We start from the raw sequence: 24,109 nt of genomic DNA, 5'->3' as shown, positions 1-24,109 counted from the left end.
CATAGTGTGCTGCTGTTTAGGGAATGATTAACCACATCCTGGTGTGAAAAGAAAACACTGCCCTTAATAACACTGACTTGCTTTAAAAACCTTTGTGAGAAGGACATTTTGAGTGACAGAAGCAAAATCTCGGCAGGTTGAAGTGGGTTTTCTGGTGTTGGCTGCCCAGTTACTCACCTGCCTCTATTAGCAAGGTGAGAACTGTCATCTTAAAGCCGGTTCCTGCCAGAGCTTCAGGCTCTTGAGCTCACTGCCTGTGTGAGAAAACACCAGCCACCCTGGCCACCTCTCATGTTTTAAACCCTGCTATCCATCATGCTTTTAAACCACTTCTTGCCCTGTCTTTTTTTCCCCCACATGGCATATTTTGACCCATTTTTGGGTGGGCACTGAGGCTGCTGCACATGCTGGTTCCCGTCCCTGGGAAACCCGCCTGCCTTCGCCAGGATTTCTCTGGGTGGGGGGGATTTTCATTCCTTGCTTGGCAGCACCTCCGCATGTTGGCATCCAAAGCAGCTGGCTGCAGTTTTGGGGAACGGCAGCTCCCAGCAGCACCTTCTCACGGGCAGAGCAGCTTTGGGTACGTGAGAGGGGCCACCGGTTGGCAGGACCCCCTTGTGCTGGTGCTGCTGGTCGTGCCCAGGGCTGGGGTGTGATTTCCCACTAGTATTATTGAATATGAGCGTGTGTTTGCTGTGAGGAAGGATTTGTCAGCACTTCCCAGCTAAGCATGTTTTCAGGAGTGTGCAGCCATGGGTAGGGCATCACAGTCCAGGATGGGTTGGGGTTTTATTTGCCACCCATCTTTCCTCACCTTGCGTGAAGGATGGCACTGCCCGCTCCTCTTTGGGCTGTGCTTGCTTGGGGTTGGTTTCTGGACAACAAAAGTTTCACCAAACTGGGGGGGCCCAAACAGTTCTGTCGGGGTGCCGTGGGGATGCTGTAGGGTGCCATGGGGCTGTTCCCAACAGGCTGCTCCTCCTCCTGGGGGCTCCCAGGGCTGGAGGCATCATCCCAGATGATGTCCTCCAGTCCTACATCCCTGAAGGTCCCCACTGCCTGGGCTGGGCTATTCCAGCAGGTGACTCGATGGCCCTCTTTGGCTGTGAGATCCAGGAGGAAGAGTTTGAGATTACCCTGGGTAATTTAGGGCTGCCTCTGGGCTACTCTGACATGCCTCTGGAGGGAACTGGTGACCTGATCCCTCCTCTGGTGGGGGTGCAAAAGGTGGCCTTAACCTCCTCCAGGCTGCTCCAGTAATGACCATGGCTCAGGGTGAGTAACATCGCCCAAAACCAGAACCCTTCTTGCAGTTCATGCTCTTTACTGGAAATACGTACAGCTCCCTTCATGCTTGCAAAAATATCCTGGAACCAAAAAAGCATTGCCAAACCTGATGCCTTTTGCAGGATGTAGAACTTTAGAGTTAAAAAAAAAGCCCCAACAAATGTTAATCCATTTCTGCATCCCATAGGCAGCCGCAGGATGCGGGCAGGAGTCGGGCTGGGCACTCAGCACCCCACATACCCAAGGGCACTTGGTCAGGGGCTGTGTCCAGGACCACCTAGGGGCATTCAGCCAAGGGCAGATGATGTGGGGGTGTCACTTTGCCGGTGGCAGGAGCTCTGGCTGTGCCGGGAGGTGCCTGGCCAGCTGCCTATGCTTGTCAGCTCCAGCTCGAATTGCCTAGCATCTGGTGCCAGCTGGAGGGCTCAAGTCTTAATTTCAAGAGCATGAAGCTCCCCAGACCGGCCAGGGACCCACCACTGAGCCTGTCTGGGAGTCCTTGGAGGTGATTTCGGAGGGAGAGGTACTGCTGCAGCAGCCGGTGTGGCAACCACGTGCAGAGTGACCCCAGGAGCAGGAGATACTAGCAGAGACCCCAACCTCCCACCTGCCCTGCCTGGTGCAAATACAGCTGCACTAAGGGAAAAGCAGCACGTGAAAAGCAGCCCTTTTGTTGTAAAAAGTCAACAGGTTTTTCCTAATCAAGGGGAACCAGCACTCGATTTAGCACAGCCCAACACTGGCACCATGCAAGTGCATTAAGGAACAGTTTGTGCTCTATCAAAACATGCTTGTTGGCATCAGATGGATGATAGGCATCATCGGGGATGGTGGGGAGTCAGAACACCCATCCTTAAGTGAATAAGTTCTTGCTTTTAAGAGCAAATGTATATAAATTGACAGGCAATGACATTCCCCACCCTTTCCTGACCTGTTCACTCTTCCTGTGCTGTGACATTTGTGTTAAAAATATATATACATTAAAAAAAATAACTGCTTCAAGGTGGGAAAGCACTAGCCTGTGTGCAGTTGTCAATCCTCTCAGCCCCCCCAAAATTAGTAGAAAATCAAAGTGTCATAACTGAATTTCCAGGTTCGAGAAGTTGTTTTGTTGTGAATGGGTCGTCAGAGGGCAAGGCGTATGGTAAGCCTCTCAGTTTATAGGGCTTTATAGCTCTTGTTTGTATGAGAAGCCATTGTTGCTGTGAATAATGTATTACATAAGTCTTCATCCAGCACCTAATTGTGTGGGAAGCTGCTGGCATCATCCCACATAGAGACAGGTACTACAAAGAAGTTTAAATCAATTGGACACAACGTCCTCATATAAGCAATGGCAGTTTCTGATGGGGACAGTATTTCCAACACAACAAAATCCCCTAGTTGTAGCAGGCTCCAAGACTTAATCACGAAGCTCATATTTAATCCATAAAGCTCACATGCCAGGATCATTTTCAGAGTGCCTTTTGCAGGGCTGGGGCCAAAAATAACAAATTCTTTTTCTGTGCAAACTGTCTTGCTCCTCCGTGTTCCCTGCGACAGGGGACCGCTGCCTCCCTGCACCAGTTTCCATTGCTCTCTGGGTAGGGTTTGGCACTGGCCCCATTACTGCTGACGTTTGGAAATGGAGAGCGTGATGGTGCTGGGAATGGGCATCACGATGCCTTACGCTATGGGCATCAGAGAGGGAAGGGTCCTGGTGGAAAGCAGCAGTTTTAATGGTTCTGTGGGGACTTGAAGAGTGGGATGGGGGTGGCAGCTCTGGGGCTGGGTGGTATGGAGGGGCTGCTGGGGATGCAGGAAGATGGGTGCAGAAGCAGGTGCTCGGGGAGGCAATGCCCTGTGGATGTGGCTGCTGGCTCATATTCATGCCGTGACACAGCAGGCATTTACAGCTGATCTCTGTACCCTACGGGAACGTGGTTGGTGACAGTTCCTTGTTGCTGCTGTGGAAGTTACTCCCTGTCATACATGGGTATTAATGACTGTAGCTAATACTGCAATTACACCAAACAGCACCAAGGCTCTGTCTACACTGATATGGCTCAGCTGACAGCATGTTTGCTGTCTGCACCGTATCTTGTAGCTGGTATAAACCTGGTCATTGTGCTTATGTTTTTGAGTGCCATCTCAGATGTGGCAGGGTTGCTTGAGCCCCTCTAGAAGCTGGCTGTTTGTCTTGAATCACCTTGAAGGGAGAAAGCAGAATGCAAAAGGCCTTCAGTTTGGGGGGCTGGCAGGTTGCTGCTGAGTACTGTCCCCTACGAGAAGCCTAAATCATCTCGGTAATCCCACAGAGGTGGTGGAGATGGGTGATGATGAGCAAGGACAGCCCCCTACTTTGAAGTTCACTAGAGCTTCCAGGGTAGCGCTAGCTGGCACTGGGATTTTGGGGGGTTGCAGTTGTGCTGCTTGGCAAATGCAGGATGAAGCCAAGCTTCAGGTGGATGCCAGCACCTGGTGGCACCGGGGACACTGAGGACCTCGCAGTCTAAAGGAACAAAACAGGTCTGAAAGGTGGAGCAGAAGTGGATGGTTAGTATTTTTGATACCCATGTATGGCCACAGACGTCATCGATGTCCCTCAGTCCAGAGTCCTAACTGCTGTCTCCAATCATCATGTCCTTGCCCACCTTCCAGACATCCACTGAAAAAGGATTATTTCAAAGGCATTATTTATTTGCAGTGCCTCAGATGTTTTGGCTTCTTCACCTTTATTGTCTCTTTCATGGTTTTGTGCTATTTTAATAATTGCTAATTGCTTGTTCAGGATCCCCAGAAACATGACAGATATAAATATCTTGTTATTTAGTTGAGTTGGACTGGTTTCAGCTGGAAGTCGGTTAGCTGGAGTGTGCAGGGGAGCAGCGTGAAATGGTTGGGAGGGCAGGCAGGGGAAGGCTTTTACCCTGTGGACCACCTGGCGTGGAAAAGGTAGCAGGAGGATAACAGAGTTATTGTCATTTACGTCAGCTGGAGGGAGTCCAGGGGGTGATTTAAAAGCCTTAGGCACAGATTTAAATTGGGTGCTATACTGGGGCAGGGAGAGGGATAGTATGGAAGAGTGTAGGAGAGGGGACAGCAAGGTCAGGAGGAGATTGTGGGCTCTCAGAGGGTGATAAGGCTTTAAAGCATCCCAGGGTGAAGATGTTGGGGGCATATGGGGTGTAATGGCCAGGAGCAGGGAGGTCTGTCTTCCCTGGGGAGGCAGGGTGCCTTCTGCAGAAGAAACGGGAGTCTCGCCTTGGGCTCTAAGGTCCCAACAGCATCAGGGCAAGTTTTTTGTCCCTTCCTTTAAAGGAACTAAAGGAATTTGCTGAGGACTGTATTTCAGAAGCCTGGAGGTGTAACAGTTGTGTTCTCATGTCCTGTTGGAAAAGATTATGCATTGCTTTATTTAGCTGTTAGCAAGAATAGGAGATTCATCAAGTCATTGGTCTGAAGATGGTATGGCTGTAGGTTTGGAGAGGGAAACACCAAGAGGAGAAAGCCATTGTTGATTAAGGCCATTGGTTTAAGCAAGAAAATCAAAGGATATTCCAATACTGGGCACTGTGCAAGGAGATATGGCAAGTTGGATGAGTGTTTGTAGCAAAGAAGCAAGCAGGGTCCTTAGGACAAGTGGATTGGCATGGGGAGAAGGACCCACTGTGACTAGGGTCTTCCAGCATTCATGGTGATGGTGCTGGCATCAGAAAGCAAAGGTTGGGTTTGGATGGATCCAACACCGTGTTTATGTCCCATTTTGATGGGATCAGGTTTCAAAAGTGAAGAGCCATCTGGCCTTCACCAGCAACACCAGCAGCAGGATAAGGAAAAACATGGGGAAAGCCAGATGGTAAAACGGGTTGGAAAGTTTAGTGGGATCAAGGTCTAGGAGACATGAAACAAGATAATTTTATGAGGGGTGAGGTGGTTCAGTGCCCAAACACAACCAAGGAGTGGTCAGCGTAGATAAGATTATCATGAGCAAAACGGGAGAGGAGTGTCGCTGATAGGGAACACGAGGCATGGCCAGGGCTGCGGGCGTGCGAGAGGAGTGTTTACATACACTTGTGGGTCAGGGAAAATGAAGCCAAGCTGAAGCTACCTTCAAGGAAATCATGATCGGATCCTGATGCACCATAAAGAAAAGAGACCTTCAGAAAAAATGAAAGAGCGAAAACCCAACCACACAACCTACCTGCACGCTCGGGCTGGTTGCAGGAAGAAAGAAGGCTGCTTAACGATATGCATCATATTTTGCAGGCAGGAGTATTTTCTCAGCAGCAGCTTGGGAAGCAGCAAACTCTCTCACCTCACGTGCTGGTCTCAGCAATCCTCCACAGCCAAACCCCTCCTTTCTTTCTGACATCTGCAGTGCTCACCTGCACATTAAGGCAGGGACATGTTTTTATGTCCCCCAGAGTGCTCCCTCTACAGCAACTGAGCAAAGCAGGGCTTCCATGGACCTTGCAAGGGCATCGGGATACAGTGCAGGGAAATCCCATGTGTACATTCATTGCAAAAAGAGCAAACATTGTCTTTGCACTTGATAATTGGGGTTGTAAAGCGTGGATTACTTGGCGGTAGACAGTCATCATTGCAATTAATAATCTGGGCAGCGGTGTGCTTCAGACAATCCCTAACCACTTTAATTTTTTTATTAGTTTATTTTTTGCAGTAGAAATAAAATTTAGGAGCCAACTTCTGCCACTGGACCGTGCTTCAGGCTCAGAGGTTCTGTGCTAAGGGATGTGCTGCGTGGCAGGGTATTTGGTTCCTTCTGTGGAAATGTTGGGGTTTTTTTTTTCATCTTTAATGGTGCTTTTTGATCTATAAATCTAGGCAGCTGCATGTAGGAAAGACATGCCAAAGAGGGATGTATTTCCCCAGACATGTCCGTATATTTTTCATTTCCGGCTGATGTATTTCTTTCGAACTGAGTGATCTCAGCCATCCTACTGCAGGAGGATCTCTTAGTGTAGTGAGTGTTGATCATATACAAGCTCTAAAATAAACAGCCTGTCTTCTCCCTGACTATTAAAATTTGGGCGATATTCTTATTACTTCCTAAAATTCCCTCTTCCCCTTTCTTTTTTCCCCTTGGAAGCTCAGGAGAGTAAAGTAGACGAAGCCTTCAGAGGTGGGCAGGTTGGGGTCTCCTCCTTTGGGCCATGAATTTCCACTAAGGTCAAATAATTTTGCTTTGGCCCTCCGAAGCCCAAAATGCAACTCTAATAGTACTATGTGGAGGGAAAGAGCTAACAGACCATCCTTACTCTTAGTCCTTTCCACACATTTACTCCAGCCAGATTCATTTTGCACCTTCCTGCAATAACTACTCTTGGCCACGTCCTACCTCAGTGTCATCAGTCAGCTGGGAGCAGTTTGGTGGGCTCTGTGAGGATCTCCACTCCTCTTTACAGCTCCCCAGGCAGCTCTTGCATCCATCTAATGAATTAAGTCCTGGCTCCTTCCATCCAAGCTGCTAGGAGTGCTGCCGTGGGAATGCTGTTGGGCATGGAGGTTAGCACTGGTGCAGGCACGTGAGAGCTGGAGCCTGGAGCTGCCAGTGCTCTCTCCTCACAGGGCGAGCTGCACCGTCAACATTTCCACCTTCTCTGTCTCCAGGCAGGGCTGCCAAGGTGAAGACACTGAAAAATGAGGTGAGGGATGAGCATGAAGCTGTGGAAGCAGAGCAAGGAATTAACCCTTAACTCCCTCCTCCAGTTAGCAGAGAGGAAGGGGCAGTGGCCATGCTGCAGGTAGCAGCATCTTCCCAAAGCCCTGGTCCCTGCAGACCAGAGCCAGCCTTGCTCCTGGAGGATTCTCCTGGCTCCTGGAGGCTCCATCGAGGCAGTTCACTCTTTTGAAAGAAAAAGAAACCTGAATTTTTTACCTGGCCTTGACTCTGACCCATGTCCAACACATGCATGCTGAGGTTATCAAGCGCTTTGTGTTTTGTTTTTTTTCTTATTTAACCCAACTTGCCAAGCATTTTATTGGCTGCCTTGGTGACCAAGGGATACGCCCCCAGCCTGCCCCCCAAAAATCCTCTTACGAAACAGCCCACCTTTCATAATAGGCTTTTCCAAAGTCCGGTCTCCATGTGCCTGTTTGTTAAGGCCAAGGACAGTGGTGACAGTGCATTATCTTACATAAGCAATATGGAAAGAGAGAGACACAAGATAAGGGAATAGAGCTTAGCAGACCCAGTATGTGACATGGGGTAGTGCAAGCGCCTGCTGCCTACCAGCACTGCCTGCAACGGTGCCTGTTCCCAGTGCATGCATCCAGCCCCAGGAGCAGCAACCTCCCTCTGACCCCGAGAACACCCACCCCAAGGATGGGTTTACCCCCCTGGCTCTGGCTTCCTCATCCTTGTCTCCTTTATGGGTTCAGCACAAGGCTGGAAGACCCCCTTTCTCCTCCCAGAGCCTTATTTTATTCCCTGTGAACTTCAGGGAAGTGGAAAGGGTGCAGGTAGGTCTTCTGAGCTGGCCACAAGGGCTGAAACACTATCTCAGACATCTCCCAGGAGCGCACCAGCCACCGTGGCCATACCTGGCATCCCGTGGGGACATCTTGATGCCAGTATAGGGTCTCAGCCTTGCTGCCCCATCTTCATGCCTGGGGGCTGCCTGCAGCCCCAGCTGCCCCAACAGCCCTCCGGGTCAAGATTTGTTGAACACGTCTCCTGTGAAGGAGATTTGGCTTGGGATTGACCTAATAGCTGCCAGCTCTCTGCTTTGAACCTAAGAAGTGTTGTCCAGACCATGGAGGGACCAGTCCCCTCTCTTCCCTGCAACAGGGTGGGTTTCTTTTCCCTACAAAAAAGCATTGTCCTGGGAGGTGCTAATTCCCACGAACCGGGGGTAGGGGAGGCAGCATGTCTGTAAGGGGCCTTCCCCCCGGCATTTGCTTCCCTTTTAAATGAAGTGTGTCTTGGAAAGGAGTCAAGTGTCTTGTATAAACAGCCTGGAGTCAGGATCACTCAGGCACTCTGAAGGAAACGTGGGGGTGATAAAAAGGGATTTTGTATGTGTATGTGGGTGCACACCTTTGGCCTTTCCATGCTGCTCCCTGGCTGCCTGCAGCTGCTGCTTGCCTGCAGCTCCAAAAATACACCAGGCTCTGATGGGAGCATCTGCTCCGGCAGGCCAGCACTTTATATTCGTGGGAGGGTCACTGACTCCTTAACCTCCAACCATGCCCTCGGCCTTTGTTGCAGTTGTGCCAGCTTTGTGTCTGCAAAACCTCCCTTCAGATGGTATTGGCTCTTCTTTAAAAAAAAACCCTTCTTCATTCAGTGTTATGGAAGATGGATGATACCAGCTCGGTCCCCCCCAGGGTTGCTCAGTGGGTGCATGGGGCCACTGCAGCACATCTGGGGCTCTCTGCAGCTGGAAGGGACCAGATTGGTGCTGGTTTCCATGGACCAGCAGGTTGTGGGTGGTCAGCATGAACATGTGGGGATGGGGACACATGGGGAGAGGGACAGGGATGGGAGAGAACCGTGAGGACCTGCAAGGGGACACAGGAGACTGGTGTCCTTCATCTCCAGCAGCCTCAGAGGTCTGCTCTTCCCAGCTGGAGCATCTTGGTCAGTGCCAAGGTCAGGCGGTGCATGGCCTGCTTTTGGGGAGCCTTCTCAGTAAGCCCGTCTCCCAGCTCTTTGCACTCAGAGCCTTCAAGGTTTGGGCCATCATTATTTTAATTAGAACTGGGTCTGCTGAATGCAGGGAAAGTCTTACATAAGGCACATCTCTCACTTCCAGACAGCTGAAGTGCATGTGGAAAAGCCAAACTCCAGCTGCACAAGTCCTGGAGCAAAGGCTGTTTCGCTTTGCTCTGACTGTTTTGGGTGGCAGCTTCTTCCCAAGAAAAAAAAAAAAATCTCCTCTGCCCTTCCCCTCCCGTCCTGAGGGCTCTCCACATCCAAGGGGTGAGGCTGCTGTGGGGTCTCAGTGCCAGCAGCAGCACAGGCCAGGATCGGGTGCCCTGAGCATCCCTCCTGCTCTTCTACCTTTCCTGCTAGCCCTGCTCGCAGGAGCCAGATTAGAAGGACACATGGGCAAGGAGGGAGCAGTTACATCCCGAAGTCTTTCCTTCCCCTTGTTAGGTGCTCTCCAGCTGCATTTCTTCCACCTTGCCTTCCCTCACGGCAGGCAGCCCCAGCTTGCTCCCAGGCATCTCGGGATCCATGGCCCCGTTTTGTCCGTCCCCCAGGTTATCACCAATGCATAAACCCATCTCAGGCCATCTCCTGCCAGCTCTGCCTTTTCCTGCCTGCCCTCTCTGACCACATCTTGTCCCTCTCATCTCCTGCCCTCCATCCTCTCATGAAGCACAGCCAACGCTGAGTCCCTGTGGTCCTTCCATGCCTCCATCCCCTGCCAACCCCAGCATTTTGGGGAGTCAGACTGCCTCTCCTCCTCATCTTCCCTCCCTGCCAGCATCCTCTTCCCAACACTTCTCATCTCCCCAGCTGCCCCGGGATTAGGCTGACATTTGCTGTGCTAAATTCAGCCTCAGTGATCCACCCTCTTCCCTCCCCACTGGTAAACAGCTTTGCTTCTCCAGCTAATGTTTCACACCAGGAGAGCTCTCCCTCCAGCTGCTCTGCATCTCAGGCGGTCCCAGCCCTCCACTGTTTAGCCAGTGCTTCCTTATTCAAATGACTTCAATAGGATCCGGCCAGAGCTGCAGGAACAAAAATTAATGCTCTGTGGCAACAAGATCCCCTCTCCATTTCTCATCCTCACAGGAGTCACCTCTCTGCTCCAGACCAGCCCGGCTGGACTAATTATACTGTGATCCCAGGTCAGGATTGGGGAAGGTGAAGGTGGTGGATCCACCTTTCACCCTCAGGACCATGTGCTGGGATGGGTTTTTGAATGTAGGAGTTGATAGCTGGAGGGTGTAGAGGTCATTCTGCTTCAAGAGTTTACTTTCAGATGTTTCACTTCCACTTTGTCCCTGTCTGGGAGGGTTTTCCATGTTACACCCCACATCATTGCTCTGTGGCTTTTTGTTGGGGCAAAGTCCCAGCCTGGGACTTGGTCCTCTCTTGCTTGGCTACCACGGTGGCAGATGCCTGTGTGATGGTAGCCTGTGGGCTGACACCCCTCCAAGATGTAGCTGGGGAGTTCCTGATAGCAGCTTGTCCCTGTGACCCTTCTTCCCTCTTTTTTGGTGTTTGCCTTTCTCCTTCTACTTTTCTGTGGTCTCCAGTTGTTCCCAGCCTACCCTAACACTGCCAGGGCTCCATTTTCTCCTTCTCCTTCATCTCTGTCTTCTTCTCTCCTGCTGTCTGTTAGCATCTCTCCCATCTCTTATGCTTTTAGATACCCAGCTGTCTTCTGGCTGCTGGTATCCTCCCTCGGAGGAGAAGCTTCCCAAAAGAAGCCATCTTCTCTTGCAATTGCTGGACCTGGCTCTGCATCCTCCTCTGCTCCCCAAAAAGACACTCCACCCACCTACCGCATTTGCATCTTCTGTGTTGGGTGGACAGTTTCGTTCTTTTTCTGTTTTGGGGGGGGTTTGTTTTGTTTTGTTTTTGTTTTTTTTTCCACATAATGGGTCAGGGCTTCTGGGCGCTACCGCCATTTCAAATAAATACTAATAATGAGTATTGCTGCTCTCCTAGCCAAGGACATAGGGAATTTGTCAGCCCTGCAGTACCTTTGATCCTCCAGTCATCATCTCAGGCTTCCCACTGTTATCTTTGTGGGACACGCTTCCGGTATTCAGCAAATATTTGATTTCCTGTGAATTTAAATAAAAAGACCTTTTCCCTCTTTTTTTTTTTTTAAATGATTTTAAAATACTTTTGGCACCATGTGGACGCATTCCATTCCAAGAAAAATAAAGGAAAACTGCTCTGACTAAATATAGATCAAAAGACACTTGTGAGCTGCCTCTTGCATCCCTGGCTGAGAGTGCTTTCCTCTCCGAGGCCACCCGGGCTCTTTCGACCATGCTTCTTCTCTACCCCGTAAATTCTCTGTATTCCCTTTTCTGCTCCAGGCAAGCTCTGCCTCCATTCGGCTTGGTTTCTGGCTTGGCTCACAGCCTGGCTCAAGGGAAAGATGCTGTTTTTAGAATACTATATAGATATCTTCCAGTAGTGAGACCATGTTGTGCATATTTCATCCTTTCCCTCTGGGGCTTTTAAAGCCCTTTTTCAGCTTTTTTGTGCAACACCCCTTGGAGCATGTTCTGTTAATTGGCTTTACAGATGAGTGAATCCAAGGGGCCGACTGGAAATACTGGATCTCAGGTAGTCTAAACCAGCACGGCTCCCTTTCAGCTGCGTCACAGCAACTGCGGGGTTGGCTCTAGCACAGTCTCAGCAGCACCCACCAAGTCTATGCAAAGTCAAGCCTGTCTCATTTATCATTGTGCAACAGGTCCTCCTCGGGTTGGAGGGTTGCTCTTGAGGGTTGTACAAGGGTTGCCACAGTGCAAATACCACTGAATGTTAATAATGGTAAGGCAGAGAAAAGATAAAAATGGAGCCCCTTGTCCTCTCTTCTGAACACAGCATCACTCATTTTGCAAAGCTAAGTTAATCAGGGATCCAGGACTAAGCCCTTCAGCAGATCTGTTGCATGTCAGAGGTGCAGCCGTGTTGGCTAACTTGAGTCCATGACTCTCAAATCCCTTACACGGGACATGGTCACCAGCAGTTACGCATCAGCAGGACACTAACTGGGTACTAACTGGGATGGGTCCTTTTTTTTTTTTCCCCCACAGGTGTTTGTGCTGTGCCACGGGCTTCTCCAGCTCTCCCAGCTCCTCTACAGCGCCAACTTCAAGAGCAGCCTCACCACCATTGAAAAGCGCTTTGGGCTCTCCAGTCTCTCTTCGGGTTTCATCTCCAGCTTGCACGAGGTAACTGGGTGAGAAGCTTGTGCGGGGGCCCTGAGGGGTGGCCAGAACGTGGCAGGGACCTTCCCAGAACAGGGCCTCAGGGTTGTTCACAGCCAGTGCTTCCTCAGCCATGCCTACATATGCTGGATGAAGCAGCTGTTGCTGTGCACTTGGACACCTCTTCCCACTTCACTTCTGCTGTACCACTTGCTGGGAGTTTAAACACAGGGTTATGTGGTGAGGACGTGGCCTTGGAGGGCAGCAGCAGAAAGCAGGTCACTGCAGAGGAGACCACTCCATCCTGAGATGCCATACATCTCCAGCAGAGACATGACTGGGAGACAGAAAACATGCAATGTGATTCTTCTCCGTTGATCATAGTTCTTAGAGCTTTTGTGAAGAAGAGCATTTTATTACGAGTAGTATCCACACAACTACAGCTCTGTGAGCAATTTCCAGTAAAAGTAACTGTTTTCATAGATTTCTCATTGGCTTTAGGAATGACCCTGGCCAGAGTAATTCCAAACTTTGTCTAAAAGGAGACCCTGGCCAGCAGTCTTTCCAAGATCTAGCCCTTTTCTCCAGTGCTCCCAGCTCCTGATGGCCCTGTGGCAAAGGACTGACTTCCACTGGCATATTGCTGAGCTGGCTGAAGATTTTCTCACAAACACTCTCTAATGACTCCTCTGGAATAAGTTTTCTAGTTCACATTGTCATGAATTGTATCCTTTCTGGTAGCTCTTCAAGGCCAACTAGGAAAAAACCTGCTGGCAGAGACTTTCTTTGGATGGCGCAAAGTGCTTGGTGGCAGCCCACCTTGCATACAACTGGTCTTCTCACATGGGATCATCCACCAAGAGGCTGGGCACTGGGAATCCTCCTGGGTTCTTGGGGAAGCAGATGCCCAGGTCTTACCTCAACCAGCACCTACATCTGGGGTTAAAAAGACTGGTTCAAAGCCTATTGAGACCAGTGAAGGACTTCCCACTGATTGTGACTAGGTCCAAACCATGCAAAGAAAGAGACCCAGTATGCACAGTTGTGACATTGGTCATGATGAACTGGCATAATTAAGCGCTGCAGAGTATCACAAGTTGTAACCCACATCCTCCTTATCCACTAGAGAACTCTATACTTATAAGAATTAATGCCTGGAGAAGTAATACCAAAGCAAACATCATGTAGAGCAGTGTGTTACTGCAAGAATATAAAGGGAAGAGGGTTGGAATAGCACATATGCCATGCTGTTAAAGAATAACAGCTTGCAGACAACAGATACACCTTTATTTCTCTGCTTTATGAGAGAAATTTCTGTGCTTTACTCCAGCTCTGTGTGAGCTGCCCTGCCTGTCCAGGACCACAACCTTTCTGCATTGATGGCTGCAGCAATTCCAAGAACACAAACCACAAACAAGGGAGCCCATGTAAACATAAATAAAAAGTATTCTTGGCCATACATGCCAAGGATAAAATAATGTTTAGCTTGTCCCAAGCTGACAAAGCCCATGTAATGGTAATTTTATGGTGTTCATCCACTTGCCTGAGTAAGCTGCATGTTTTCATATCTTTTTAGCTGATCATAGCTGCAGTTGCAAATGGCCAGAGTCACAAACATTTGCAATGAGCTGGACTTTGTAGCTGGGCTCTTGTCTGTTTAGAGTCATGGGAATGGAGGCAATATGCTTCATTTTTTGCTGTGTTTGGGGGAATTATTAGTTTATGTCACGTGCTGTGGGGTGGGTGGCAGGTGTGTGTGCTGAAAAAAGCCCCAGCCAGATCACAGGGAGGTTGTGAAGTCGTCCATGACAACAAGGGATGCACAGAAGTGACAGAAGCCAAGGAGCTGGCCCACTGGCTTCTGATAAGAAGGGAGTGCTGACTTGCTGGGTGAAGGGCTGTCCCGTTCCTGTTTCTGTGGGGGTCAAACACCACCTGATAAGAAAGCTCTCCACCCACCCAGACACAGTCATGGGGGACCATTATAGGGTCTTGACTTCCTCCGTGTTGTCTCCTAATGTTCTCCCCATTTTGCTCTGCCCTTTCCAGATTGGCAACGTGGTCCTCATCATCTTTGTCAGCTACTTCGGCAGCCGAGTTCACCGCCCGCGGGTGATTGGCATGGGGGGGCTGCTGCTGGCGCTGGGAGCATTCCTGGTTACCCTGCCCCACTTCCTATCAGACCCCTACGAATACACCACGCTTAGCACCGGTAAGTGCCTCCACCCTCATCGCTATGAGCTGTCCCAGCACAAATCCATCTCCAGTTGCTCTGGCCTGGGTTACCCGTGCCTACCCAAAATGAGGGGTTGTATCCAGTGCACACGCGATTTAAATGCAGCGTTTGGAGGGAAAGTTAATAGCTGTGGCACTGTAAGTCAGTGCCACATGCTCTGGGGGCAAAGCAGTTCATCTGACTGATAAGAAGGCTTGAAAGTGCAGTCTTGATGTGTGTATATGCCTTGTTGCACCAGCTAGGCTTTGACCTTCACCTACTTTCTCCTGGTTTTTGTGCACGACAAAAGATGTTGCTCTTGGTGGTCTCACTGCAGGCAGCTGAGAGCTGTGGCAGCGCAAGGGAGAAGGGCAAACGCTCCCACTGCAGCCCTGCTGAGAGCCCAGGCTGAACGCAAATGCATCTGATGGTTTGCCTATAGCCCAAAGCATTTTGGAAAGGAAAGGAACATTATCTTTATTGGAGTCAACAGAAGTATTGCAGCATAAGTGAGGTTAAGGTCTCTTTTCCACAGGGCCTGTTCTGCTCTAGCCTGTAAGCCTTAGAATCCGTACTAAGAAGGGCTACTGGTTTAACTGGGCAGACTTTAGGAACAAGCTAGTGTGTATGATGACAGCTCCAGTTTCCGTGCAGAATGCAATACGCAGAAGAGGCTGCATTGCATGCTACAATGCTGGCTTTGGTCTTCCCAAAGTGGCTTCAGCCCCTAAATCCTCGGGATGCCATTGAGCCTTAGCTTCCCTGGGGGTCGCCACCTCTGAAAACCCTACATCACCTTAGCTCTGTGCCAAGTTGCTCCCCCCGTGCCTGTGCCACCAAGGGGGATGGCAGCGGCCGCAGCAGTGCCAGCCAGGGAAAGCCTTCCATCTCTAGTTAGAACATGCTTTCTCCTGGAAAGGCTTTGAGCCCTGTGTGTCACATCCTAGCCTGATCCTCTGGGCTCAGGGAGCTTTGGCTGTGCCAGGGAGCTGCTGGGTGGCCTTAGGCAAGTTGCTCCCTTTAGTTAGGTCCTGACTTTTTGCCGCAGCTCAAGAGGATGCAAACCCCAGACAGGGAGCAAAGCACAGTGAGGACAGAGCTGCTCACAAGTGCCTGACAATCTCTGCTCCCACCAAAGGGTTAGAGATCCTCTGGTTTTGCTCTCCCACATCAGCTCTGGGAAATCTGGTGCTGTCACGGCTGATCTGCAAGCCCAGATCCCATTAAATGTTATTAAAAATTATGGCCCGACGTGGGGCTTGGAGTGCGCCAGTGCTCATGCAGAAATATGAAGACCAGTTCTCTTCTGGCTTGCAGCTGCTATGTAGCCTTGAATGTCTCCATGTTTTTTGAGTCAGCTGGTTTGGAGAGTGGATCAGGCATCAGATGCCAAGTTTTCTGACAGCTTAAATTCACGCGTCGGGCTATAAACTGGTCAGGATTCAGGACAGGGGCTGCTCTTACTGTTATGGAAACAAGTCAAAGGAGCAGGTATCATCCTGCTCCCCTGCCCAGAGCTGTATGTGTCTTGGCCCAGCATTTACAGCCCATGAAGATATTCCAGTCCTGGTTAGAGTTTGCATGGCAGTCTTGAGCAGGGTGAAGCCCTCCCCATGTCTGGATGGTATGAAGAAGTAAAGTCCTTGCTTTGGAAGGAGGTGGGCTGCTCCTGAGCGATGAGGACAATGGAGATTCAGGGACAGGGTGTCCTGCTCAGGGCAGCCAGGTGACCCCAGGGACCATCACTCCCTGTTCCTGCCTGGGTACCACAGGGGAGCAAAGACCATTGGCATCAAAAAGCCAGCCATGGATTAGGTTTGCTCTCATTAAACCGAGAGCAGCCTCACTCCACGGCATGCAATCTGGCATGAGAGGCTTTTGTGGCTCTCACTTTTGCTGCGGTAAGATCTTTATTAGAAAAGGAGTCTCCTTCTGTCTGGCAACGTGGACCCTTTAGACAATGCGGCTTCAAATGGTCTTACATAAGGATTTTTGTGGTGACCTACTATTAAGAATGTGCTGCCGCACTATGCCAATGAATACCCCTAATCACCTGACAAATATTTGGTTTTGTTTTGTTTTGTGTCTGTTTGCTCCGAAGTGTAGAAAATCCACAGTTATTACATTAACGAGAAAGATGTGATAGGAATGTTGAACTAATTGCAAATATTAAAAAAAAAAAAAAGAAAAAAGAAAAGCCAGAGTGAGAACAGCTAGCATCGAAAGACCAGGACTTACTCTGTAACATCTTCATTTTGCATGAAAAACAGGTTTTTCCATCTGTGAATATTTAGGCTTTCCACTGGCTTTGACACTGTCTGTCCAAAGGCTTTTGTCAGTTGGTTGGGTCTGGCGTTGCTGCAGCTTTGATGGAGAAGTTTTTATCTTCTGCTGACAGCTCAAATGCAGCTTGCTGGAGCTGGGCTGAAGGGCTGACCCTTTGCAGGAGAAATTAATTTGCTTCTATCTTCTCTGATCCTCCTGTCTTCAAAAGTTTGATAAAAATCACAACCTCGTTGTTTTCTATGCTGACCTCAGTATAATACCCCAAAGGAAGGGAAAGGTGATGACAACTGCTAAATAAAATGAGCAATCCATCCGAAGTCCAACCGTGTGTGCCTACTCAGCACACTCAAGAGATTGGCAGTATTTAGGGATTTAGTGCGGGAGGAGGCAGGGGACATGCCCAGCATTGTAATGTTCATTCTTCTCCCTTTCAGGTAACAAAAGCCAGGTCCAGGCTGAACTCTGCTATGCAGAGAATAAGTTTGTGTGCCCGAAAGCCACCCAGGATCCCCAGAAGGAGGCCAGCAGCATATGGGCAATGATGGTCATCGCCCAGCTGCTGGCTGGAATTGGGACAGTTCCCATCCAGCCCTTTGGGATATCCTACGTAGATGACTTTGCAGAAGCAAACAATTCCCCGCTGTATGTCGGTAAGTGGGACCATTGTTGTGTATTGGTTTGTTTCCTCCAGACATTAGAGGTGAGATGTAGAGGTGCTCATCTGGAGAGGAATCTGTGGACACGGGTTGAGCAGCCAGTGGGACTCAGATGAGATCCTCCCCCATTAAAAGGCTGGGCTGTCTCTCCCCTTGATAGTCAGCTGTTCTCTGTAGGGTTATATTTATGATGTGGGTGTTAGGAAGCCAAAGAATCAGGGCAAGGAGATAAGATGGATGAGCTGGGGCTTCTCCCTTGCATCTGTGAGAACTTAGGCCATTCATGGGGGGAAAGAGTAGTAAGGAAACCTTCTCAGAGCCCATCTCCTGCTCTTGTTGAGCATCAGCTGATCATGGGTTAACCAGAGGTATGACAGCCTGCAGGAGCCAATTAACACAGGTTTTGCATCAAGGGTTCAAAATCGATATTTTTGCCATGGAATTGGTCCCTGCCCAGTGGGGGCTCCCAGGCTCAGGAGCACTTCTTGATTGCAAAGAGGTAGGGGCTGGCTTCCATGTTAAACTGCATTTTTTTCCCCTGTGAATGGCAAACCCCATCTGATGCTAGCCTGCCTACGTGAGCTTTGAGCTCAGTCCATAAGTTATTTAAAAACCCAATTCCTCCTGGCGCTGAACAATGTCTTTAAAGCAGCCAAAGGCATCGGAGTGATTTAGGAGTCAAAAGTGGATGTTCCAAAATAAGGTAAGCACTAAAGGAGAAGGAAAGCCTTCGGAATTAGACTCCCAAGGACAGGATTTGGACAAGCACTGGTGTGCTTGGCAGGGTCTCCAGACCCACCCAGCCATGCTTTGCTCCGGGCTCTGGCTGCAAAGTGCTGCTGCACCACCTAAGACCTCTGCAGAAAGTCTCCCGTGCGGGCAGCGCTCCCTCCTCTCAGCTCAAATATAGTAGTCTGGGCTTGCAAAAGGAGGGACAGACCATCCTTGTCTTCTCCCTGCGGTGAGGGGTCACTGTTCCCAGGACCTCTGACTGGCCTTTGGATTCCCAAACCTGCAGGTCCTGATGATGAAGGAAAATGGGACTGGTTTGTTCTTTGTAATATAGGTGGTCATTTTAGGGCCGTGGGAATGTCTCTGTCAGGGGGTATGGCTACTGTGAGTCTGGATTGCCTCAATACAACATAAATACCACTGCCTGAGCCTTGTTTTATTTTAGGTCTCAGCATCTTCCTATGAAAACGAACACTACTGTCTATGTATGAGGTTAAATACTTCTCTAAAGACCCTGCCCTTCAATAGTTAGGTTTATGTTGTAGAAACAAAACCACTGCCTTGGCTAATTGGGAAGAAAAAGCTTTTTAAAAATAGGTGCACAGCTGAGGCATAGCAGTGGGATTAGGCGCTTTCTTACCCAGTATGCTCAAAGGCTCCAGACCAGCAAAATGCACAGAAATGGTCAATGCAGCTCAAGCAAACTGTCTCCTTTTGCACTTCTTAAGAAGGTTGTGCAAAGAGTTTCTTTCAGGGAGGAAACTTGAATCCTTTCATTCCAAAGAAGTCAAAAGGAAACATTTTGACCTTACGGATTAGGTCCAAGTTATCTATTTTTTGAATAGGATAGTTCAGCTGAACTGAGGGTGATCTGCTGGCCTTTTTGCTCCCAGCATCTTTCACCTCCCCTGAAGTTTGCACTGAATGTTTTTGCTTGGATCTAAGGACTGAGATGGCTTTGTTTCCGTGGCCTCCTCTAGGAGATGAAGGTCTCCGTCACCTGCAGGAGCCCAGGATGCCACTGTCCTGCTGCTCTCTAGGGTTCCCCTCTTTGTTGCAGTGAATCATGGATATTCACCGTGTGGCTGACAACTTTTAGCGCATCAGCAAAGCCTCGACTGCAGCAGAGCAGAGGCAGCTGCCTGCCCTCCTCCTAATCCTGTTAGATAAACACCACATTCAGTATCTGAGCAATGGGGATCTTACCATCTGCCGCTTGTTAAAAGATGTTTTCTCTCCTCTGCATATTGTAACACCATTCCTGCCTCACGTGGGAAGGCAAAAGCCATATCTGCATTGAAGCTACTGTTCCCTGCCCACACTGGCTCTCTCTGCTTCCTTTTTTCAGCCATCCTCTTTGCCATTGCCGTGTTCGGCCCTGCTTTTGGATACTTGCTGGGGTCTGTGGTGCTGCGGCTCTTCGTGGATATTGGAAGAGTTGACATGGGTGAGTATTTCTCAAGTAGCAATGGTCCTCCTAAAAGCCTTCTGTGAGTCAGAAGGTCACTCTGAGATGACTGGTGGCAGAAGCCACCAGTCCCGTGACCCACAAAACCCACTCCCCTAGAAAGACCTGACCTGGTATAGCACCCCCAGCACACTTCTCCACTCCATCTCCCTGTGAGGAAGGCTACAGATGGTTCTGAAGCCACCACTGAAGCAGAGCCCTGCAGTAGGGACATTTCAATGTCCTACCCATGGTGCTGCACTGAAGCACTGGTGGTCATTGCTGGGGTCTGCCCACTGCCACTATGCTGAGGAAGCATCACACTACACCAGCATGGTGGTGGAGAGGAGCAGGGACATATAAGCATCCAGGGATGGAGAAGACAACCACAGGGCAACCATTGCGCTGTGGGTGCACGGGAAGGCTCAAATCTACGCATCCTCCTCCCCACCACCCTTCACCAGTATATGCAGAGAGAGGGACCAAGCCAATGCCACTGCAGGTCTTATTTTCTTTATCTGCGGTGTGTGCTTATTATTTCTGGTAACTTAATCACTAAAGAATTCTCCCCAGCTCCATCATTAACGTGGCTTTTCCTGTGTTTCCTTAGAGAGATCAGAGCTTGCCTGACATTTTTGTCCGGTGCCTGATAAGAATAATAAATGAACCTGGGGCAGGAAACAGCAAAAAGCCTTGGCTCACTCCCTGCGGCGGCAGACAGATTTAGCAGCCTCTGCCCGGTCGCTCCGTGATGACGTCCAAGCTACAGAGTGGAGTGGTCCTGTTTGGGGAAGCAGGGCGATTGTTTTGGTGGGGTGTGGGCTCCTCTCCTGCCGCACCCTGGCATGGGGCTCCCACCCGGAGGCTGCTGCTGGTTCCTTTCCCAGCCACAATGTCCTGGCGATGGGGAGATGCGGTCCCCATGCCAAGCCAAGCAATCTGTCAACCTCCCGTGAGCATCACTTGGCCCAGCTGAAGGATGTCTGCACTGGAGACAGAGCGGCTCTCACCTTCTCCTCCTTTTTCCGGAGAACGCGCCCTGAGTTTCATCCACTCGGAAACCAGGCTCATTAACAGCGCTCTTCTGCCGGCACGGGTCCTTCCCTTGGTCTCTGCAAGCAGAGAGTGACCAAGCCTGGAACAATGGGAGAGCAATTTTTTCCAGGAAAGCGGCTGTGACCTTTCCCGGTCCCTGTCTCAGCTCAGCATCCCTGGCAGGCAGCGTGGTCCAAACCCACCACACACCCCAGACAGAGGAGGATGGAGTTGGCCCCCCGTAATCACTGCCTTGTTGGCTGGCTCAGCGGGGAAGAGTTGAACCTGTGCCATCAGCATACTTTGATGCTGACTAAATCCATCCTACAGTCATTTGGGAGGCTCGGAGCAGTTTGGATGGGGAGCAGCAGTGCAGGATCCTGGTCAGGGGAAAGGAGGTCAAACATGACCAGGGCTGGTCTTGCTACCAACACTGGTGGAAGCTCCCACCTCCATCCATTTGCTTTTCCATGCCAGTGGAGAGACCCATGGACTGTGCCCACATGGACTGTTCGTGCTCCACTGGTCCATATTTGCATGGACGTCTGTCCCTCTCACCCTTAGATGTGCAGGAGCAGAGCTCTTACCATGGGTCCTTGTGTCTTGCAGCTACAGTGGCCCTGACACCGAGGGACCAGCGGTGGGTTGGAGCGTGGTGGCTGGGACTGCTGATCTCCTCAGGCTGCTTGGTGCTCACATCCATTCCTTATTTTTTTTTCCCTCGGTACATGCTGAAAGGAGAGGTGAGACCTCATCTCCAGAGGGCCAGAACATCTTGGTGCTAGGGCTGCGCTCGGGGAGGGAATACCTGTCCCCAGAGGAGAGGTGTGGGAGGGAGGAAGGGATCCCAGCAACCCTTCTGAGGTGTGGTTACAACTTCTCGCAAGTGAAGTCTTCCAAACAAGCTCTGTGTGTCTAACATGTAAAGGACCAGACCGTTCACTTCCTCACCATTAGCTGGAAAGCCAGAACCACCGCAGCTCAGCCGGCCAAAAACCAGACCTCACACCCTTCCCACTAGCTGCATCGACAGAATCTGTTGAGAAGGTTTTGGGTAGACCTGAGCCTTCCCTGGGGCAGGGCAATGTCTGGGTGGCTTCTTGGGGTTCCTGCATGCAGTGCTTCTTAGTAGGGGTCTGTCTGTGGGGCCTCGACCCTCCTGGGGTGTCTGACCTGGTTCTGCTGGTGATGGCTGTATCTTAACGCCCCACTGCAACACCCTCTGCAAGGTGATACTCCCCTGACGCCAGCAGCAGCAGCATCAGTGACAGCCCCTGTTTGGAACAGAACATCCTCAAGTGTGGCATACATAGGAGCAGCACCGGGATAAAGCTGGGCAGTGGGGTTTGATAAATGGGCTTTTCCTTTGGGAAAAAATTGCAGAAAAGAGATAAGTTTCCCATTAAAACAAATTTTAAAAGATGCAAAACTATCAAAACATTTAATCTCAGTGTTTTCAAAGCCACGCCCCACTGGTTTAGTTTCAAAAATAGTTTTGTTGTTTTGAAATTGATTAATCATCGATTCTTTAAAGGTCAAAATCAAACCCCAAATATTTCACACTTATAGCTAGAGGACTCACCAGTCTTGAGCTGACCTGTCTCCCACTTTCATTTTCAGACTTTTTGCAAAATTAAAAAAGAGGTATCTTGTCAGGGTTCAGCAGAGGAAAGCTTTCCAAGCTCTTGAAACCTCTCCAAGCAGGACAAGGTTTTGTCTTGCAGATCTGCTCAAGGGCTGCTGTGATTTTTGAGACAATTTTCCCCTTTGCTGTGATGGGCAGGAAAACTGTCAGGCTTGGCAGGGGGTCAAAGGCATCTGGGACAGACCCTGCTCCTCCTGAGCCTCACTGCGTGCTGGGACGGTGCCAGCCACGCATGGATGCTCCCCTCTCACCGCAGGCTGCTCTTCTCTCCCTCCCCAGGACCCAAACATGGAGGCTGGCATGCTCAGGAAGATGGAGAAGGGGGTGGCTGAAGAAACCTCCCTGCTGGAATTTATAAAAAGTAAAGGGCTGGCACTTAAAGGCGAGGGTTACTGGGGGCACCGGGGCTGTGCTTCGTGGGTGAAGACCACCAAGCTGGCATTTTCAAGCTGAGGGTTCTTGTTGGTAGCATTTGAGTCTGTCCGCCACGTTGCGTGGAGATGCCGGGGCCGGCTCAGACACCTCAAGGGCTGTAGCATGCCCTTCCCTAAGGACCACAGGAAGATGGATGCAGCCTCCCTCTTGCTGTAACACGGTGCTGCTGAGATCTGTGGGGCCTGAATTGTTTCTGAAAATTAGTTTAAGGATCTTAAAATGGCATGAGCATGCTGGAAAATGCTAGCTGGGTGGTTTAATCCAGGGCTCCAGGAGAGGGCATGGGGCCTCCGGCGCCACCAGCCACTGCTTCGAGAAGGTCACCGCACTGCAGCTTACACTGATTTGTTTATGTGTAGCTGAAACAGCCTTGAGTAGGGATGTCACTGATGAGAGAGAGACCAGTCTGATGACTTTTTCGAGCTCCATGATGACTTCTTTCCAGCTAAAGCCCTCCCTCCTTCCCTCTCCATCTACTGCAGTCACATCTTGGAGCTGTCAGCTCCCTCTTCTCTATCTCATTGGGCTTTGATGAACGATGCTGGGTCTCTGTGGCACTATTTGCGAGAAGGGGAAAGCTAATTAGAGACCAAATAAACAGAGCTGCTCCTGAGGAGCCTGGAGTCAGTCTGCCTCTGCTGAAAGGCTGTCCTGGCTGGACAGGGGGACTTGATGTCCTCCCAGGAAAACACACGTCAGCTGCAGGAGCCAGACCCTGCCCATGTGCAGCTGGTGGGGCTCTGCCAAAACCCCTGCAGCTTTGTCTGTTTGCACTGCCTGAGGGTACGGCCCCTGCTCCAGAAAAACAAATGTACCATGGCTGCTAACTGCTCCAGAGGCTTGTGAGTTTGGAAAGTGTGGGAGGGAGAGTAGTGGGCAGAACTAGCCCTCCACCTTGCTTCTCAGGGCACTTTGGCCATGGTCCTGCCAGCTGCTGGGCCAAATCAGGGTGTCTCCCCTTCCATTTTCCCATAGCCTTAGACATCCCCTGTATTAACGGACTGGGAACAGTCTAAGGGGGGGGGGGGGTTCACAGTACGGCTTGCTGACATGAGGATCACATGGCTAAAATATATCTTTCCTGCTGTTTCCCTGTAGGATTCCCAAAGATCTTCCTCAGGCTGCTCCTCAACCCCCTCTTCATCCTCCTGGTGCTGGCTCAGTGCAGCTTCTCCTCAGTCATTGCGGGTCTGGCCACCTTCCTCAACAAGTTCCTGGAGAAGCAGTACGGTGCCTCCTCCTCGTACGCCAACTTTCTCATAGGTGAGCACAGCCGTGGGGTGAAAAATATCCTTCAGCAGGGAACCACCTGTCTGCATTCCCCAGGCTTTTTAAATCCAGTGGGAGGAAGTCAATGGAAACTCATTTTCAGATGAGAACTAGGGATCACCTCGAGATGGTTGATGACTTCCCTGACCTGAGTTGCCTGCAGAAAGCCAGGCTGTCTTGCAGCCTCTCAGAGACTGTCTACATTTGTCCGCTTGCTCTTGCGGGCCAGCAACTGCTCTCACTGAAAA

The 24,109-nt window shown here is 50.3% G+C and overlaps 1 protein-coding gene across 1 annotated transcript in view; it reads left to right on the top strand.

The window, feature by feature from the left end:
- SLCO2A1 (solute carrier organic anion transporter family member 2A1) overlaps nucleotides 1-24,109 on the top strand; it is a 28,752-nt gene that overhangs the window by 567 nt on the left and 4,076 nt on the right. The window contains exons 2-8 of the mRNA XM_052802751.1: nucleotides 12,028-12,165; nucleotides 14,191-14,353; nucleotides 17,077-17,292; nucleotides 19,379-19,477; nucleotides 21,122-21,255; nucleotides 22,437-22,518; nucleotides 23,691-23,855. Coding sequence (XP_052658711.1) covers nucleotides 12,028-12,165; nucleotides 14,191-14,353; nucleotides 17,077-17,292; nucleotides 19,379-19,477; nucleotides 21,122-21,255; nucleotides 22,437-22,518; nucleotides 23,691-23,855 — 997 coding nt within the window. The remainder of the gene's footprint in view (nucleotides 1-12,027; nucleotides 12,166-14,190; nucleotides 14,354-17,076; nucleotides 17,293-19,378; nucleotides 19,478-21,121; nucleotides 21,256-22,436; nucleotides 22,519-23,690; nucleotides 23,856-24,109) is intronic.

This window comes from Harpia harpyja, chromosome 12, assembly GCF_026419915.1.
Source record: "Harpia harpyja isolate bHarHar1 chromosome 12, bHarHar1 primary haplotype, whole genome shotgun sequence".
In the NCBI taxonomy this organism is placed as follows: Eukaryota; Metazoa; Chordata; class Aves; order Accipitriformes; family Accipitridae; genus Harpia; species Harpia harpyja.
Note: the sequence above shows the minus strand (reverse complement) of the source record. Positions and strands in the feature narration are given on the sequence as shown.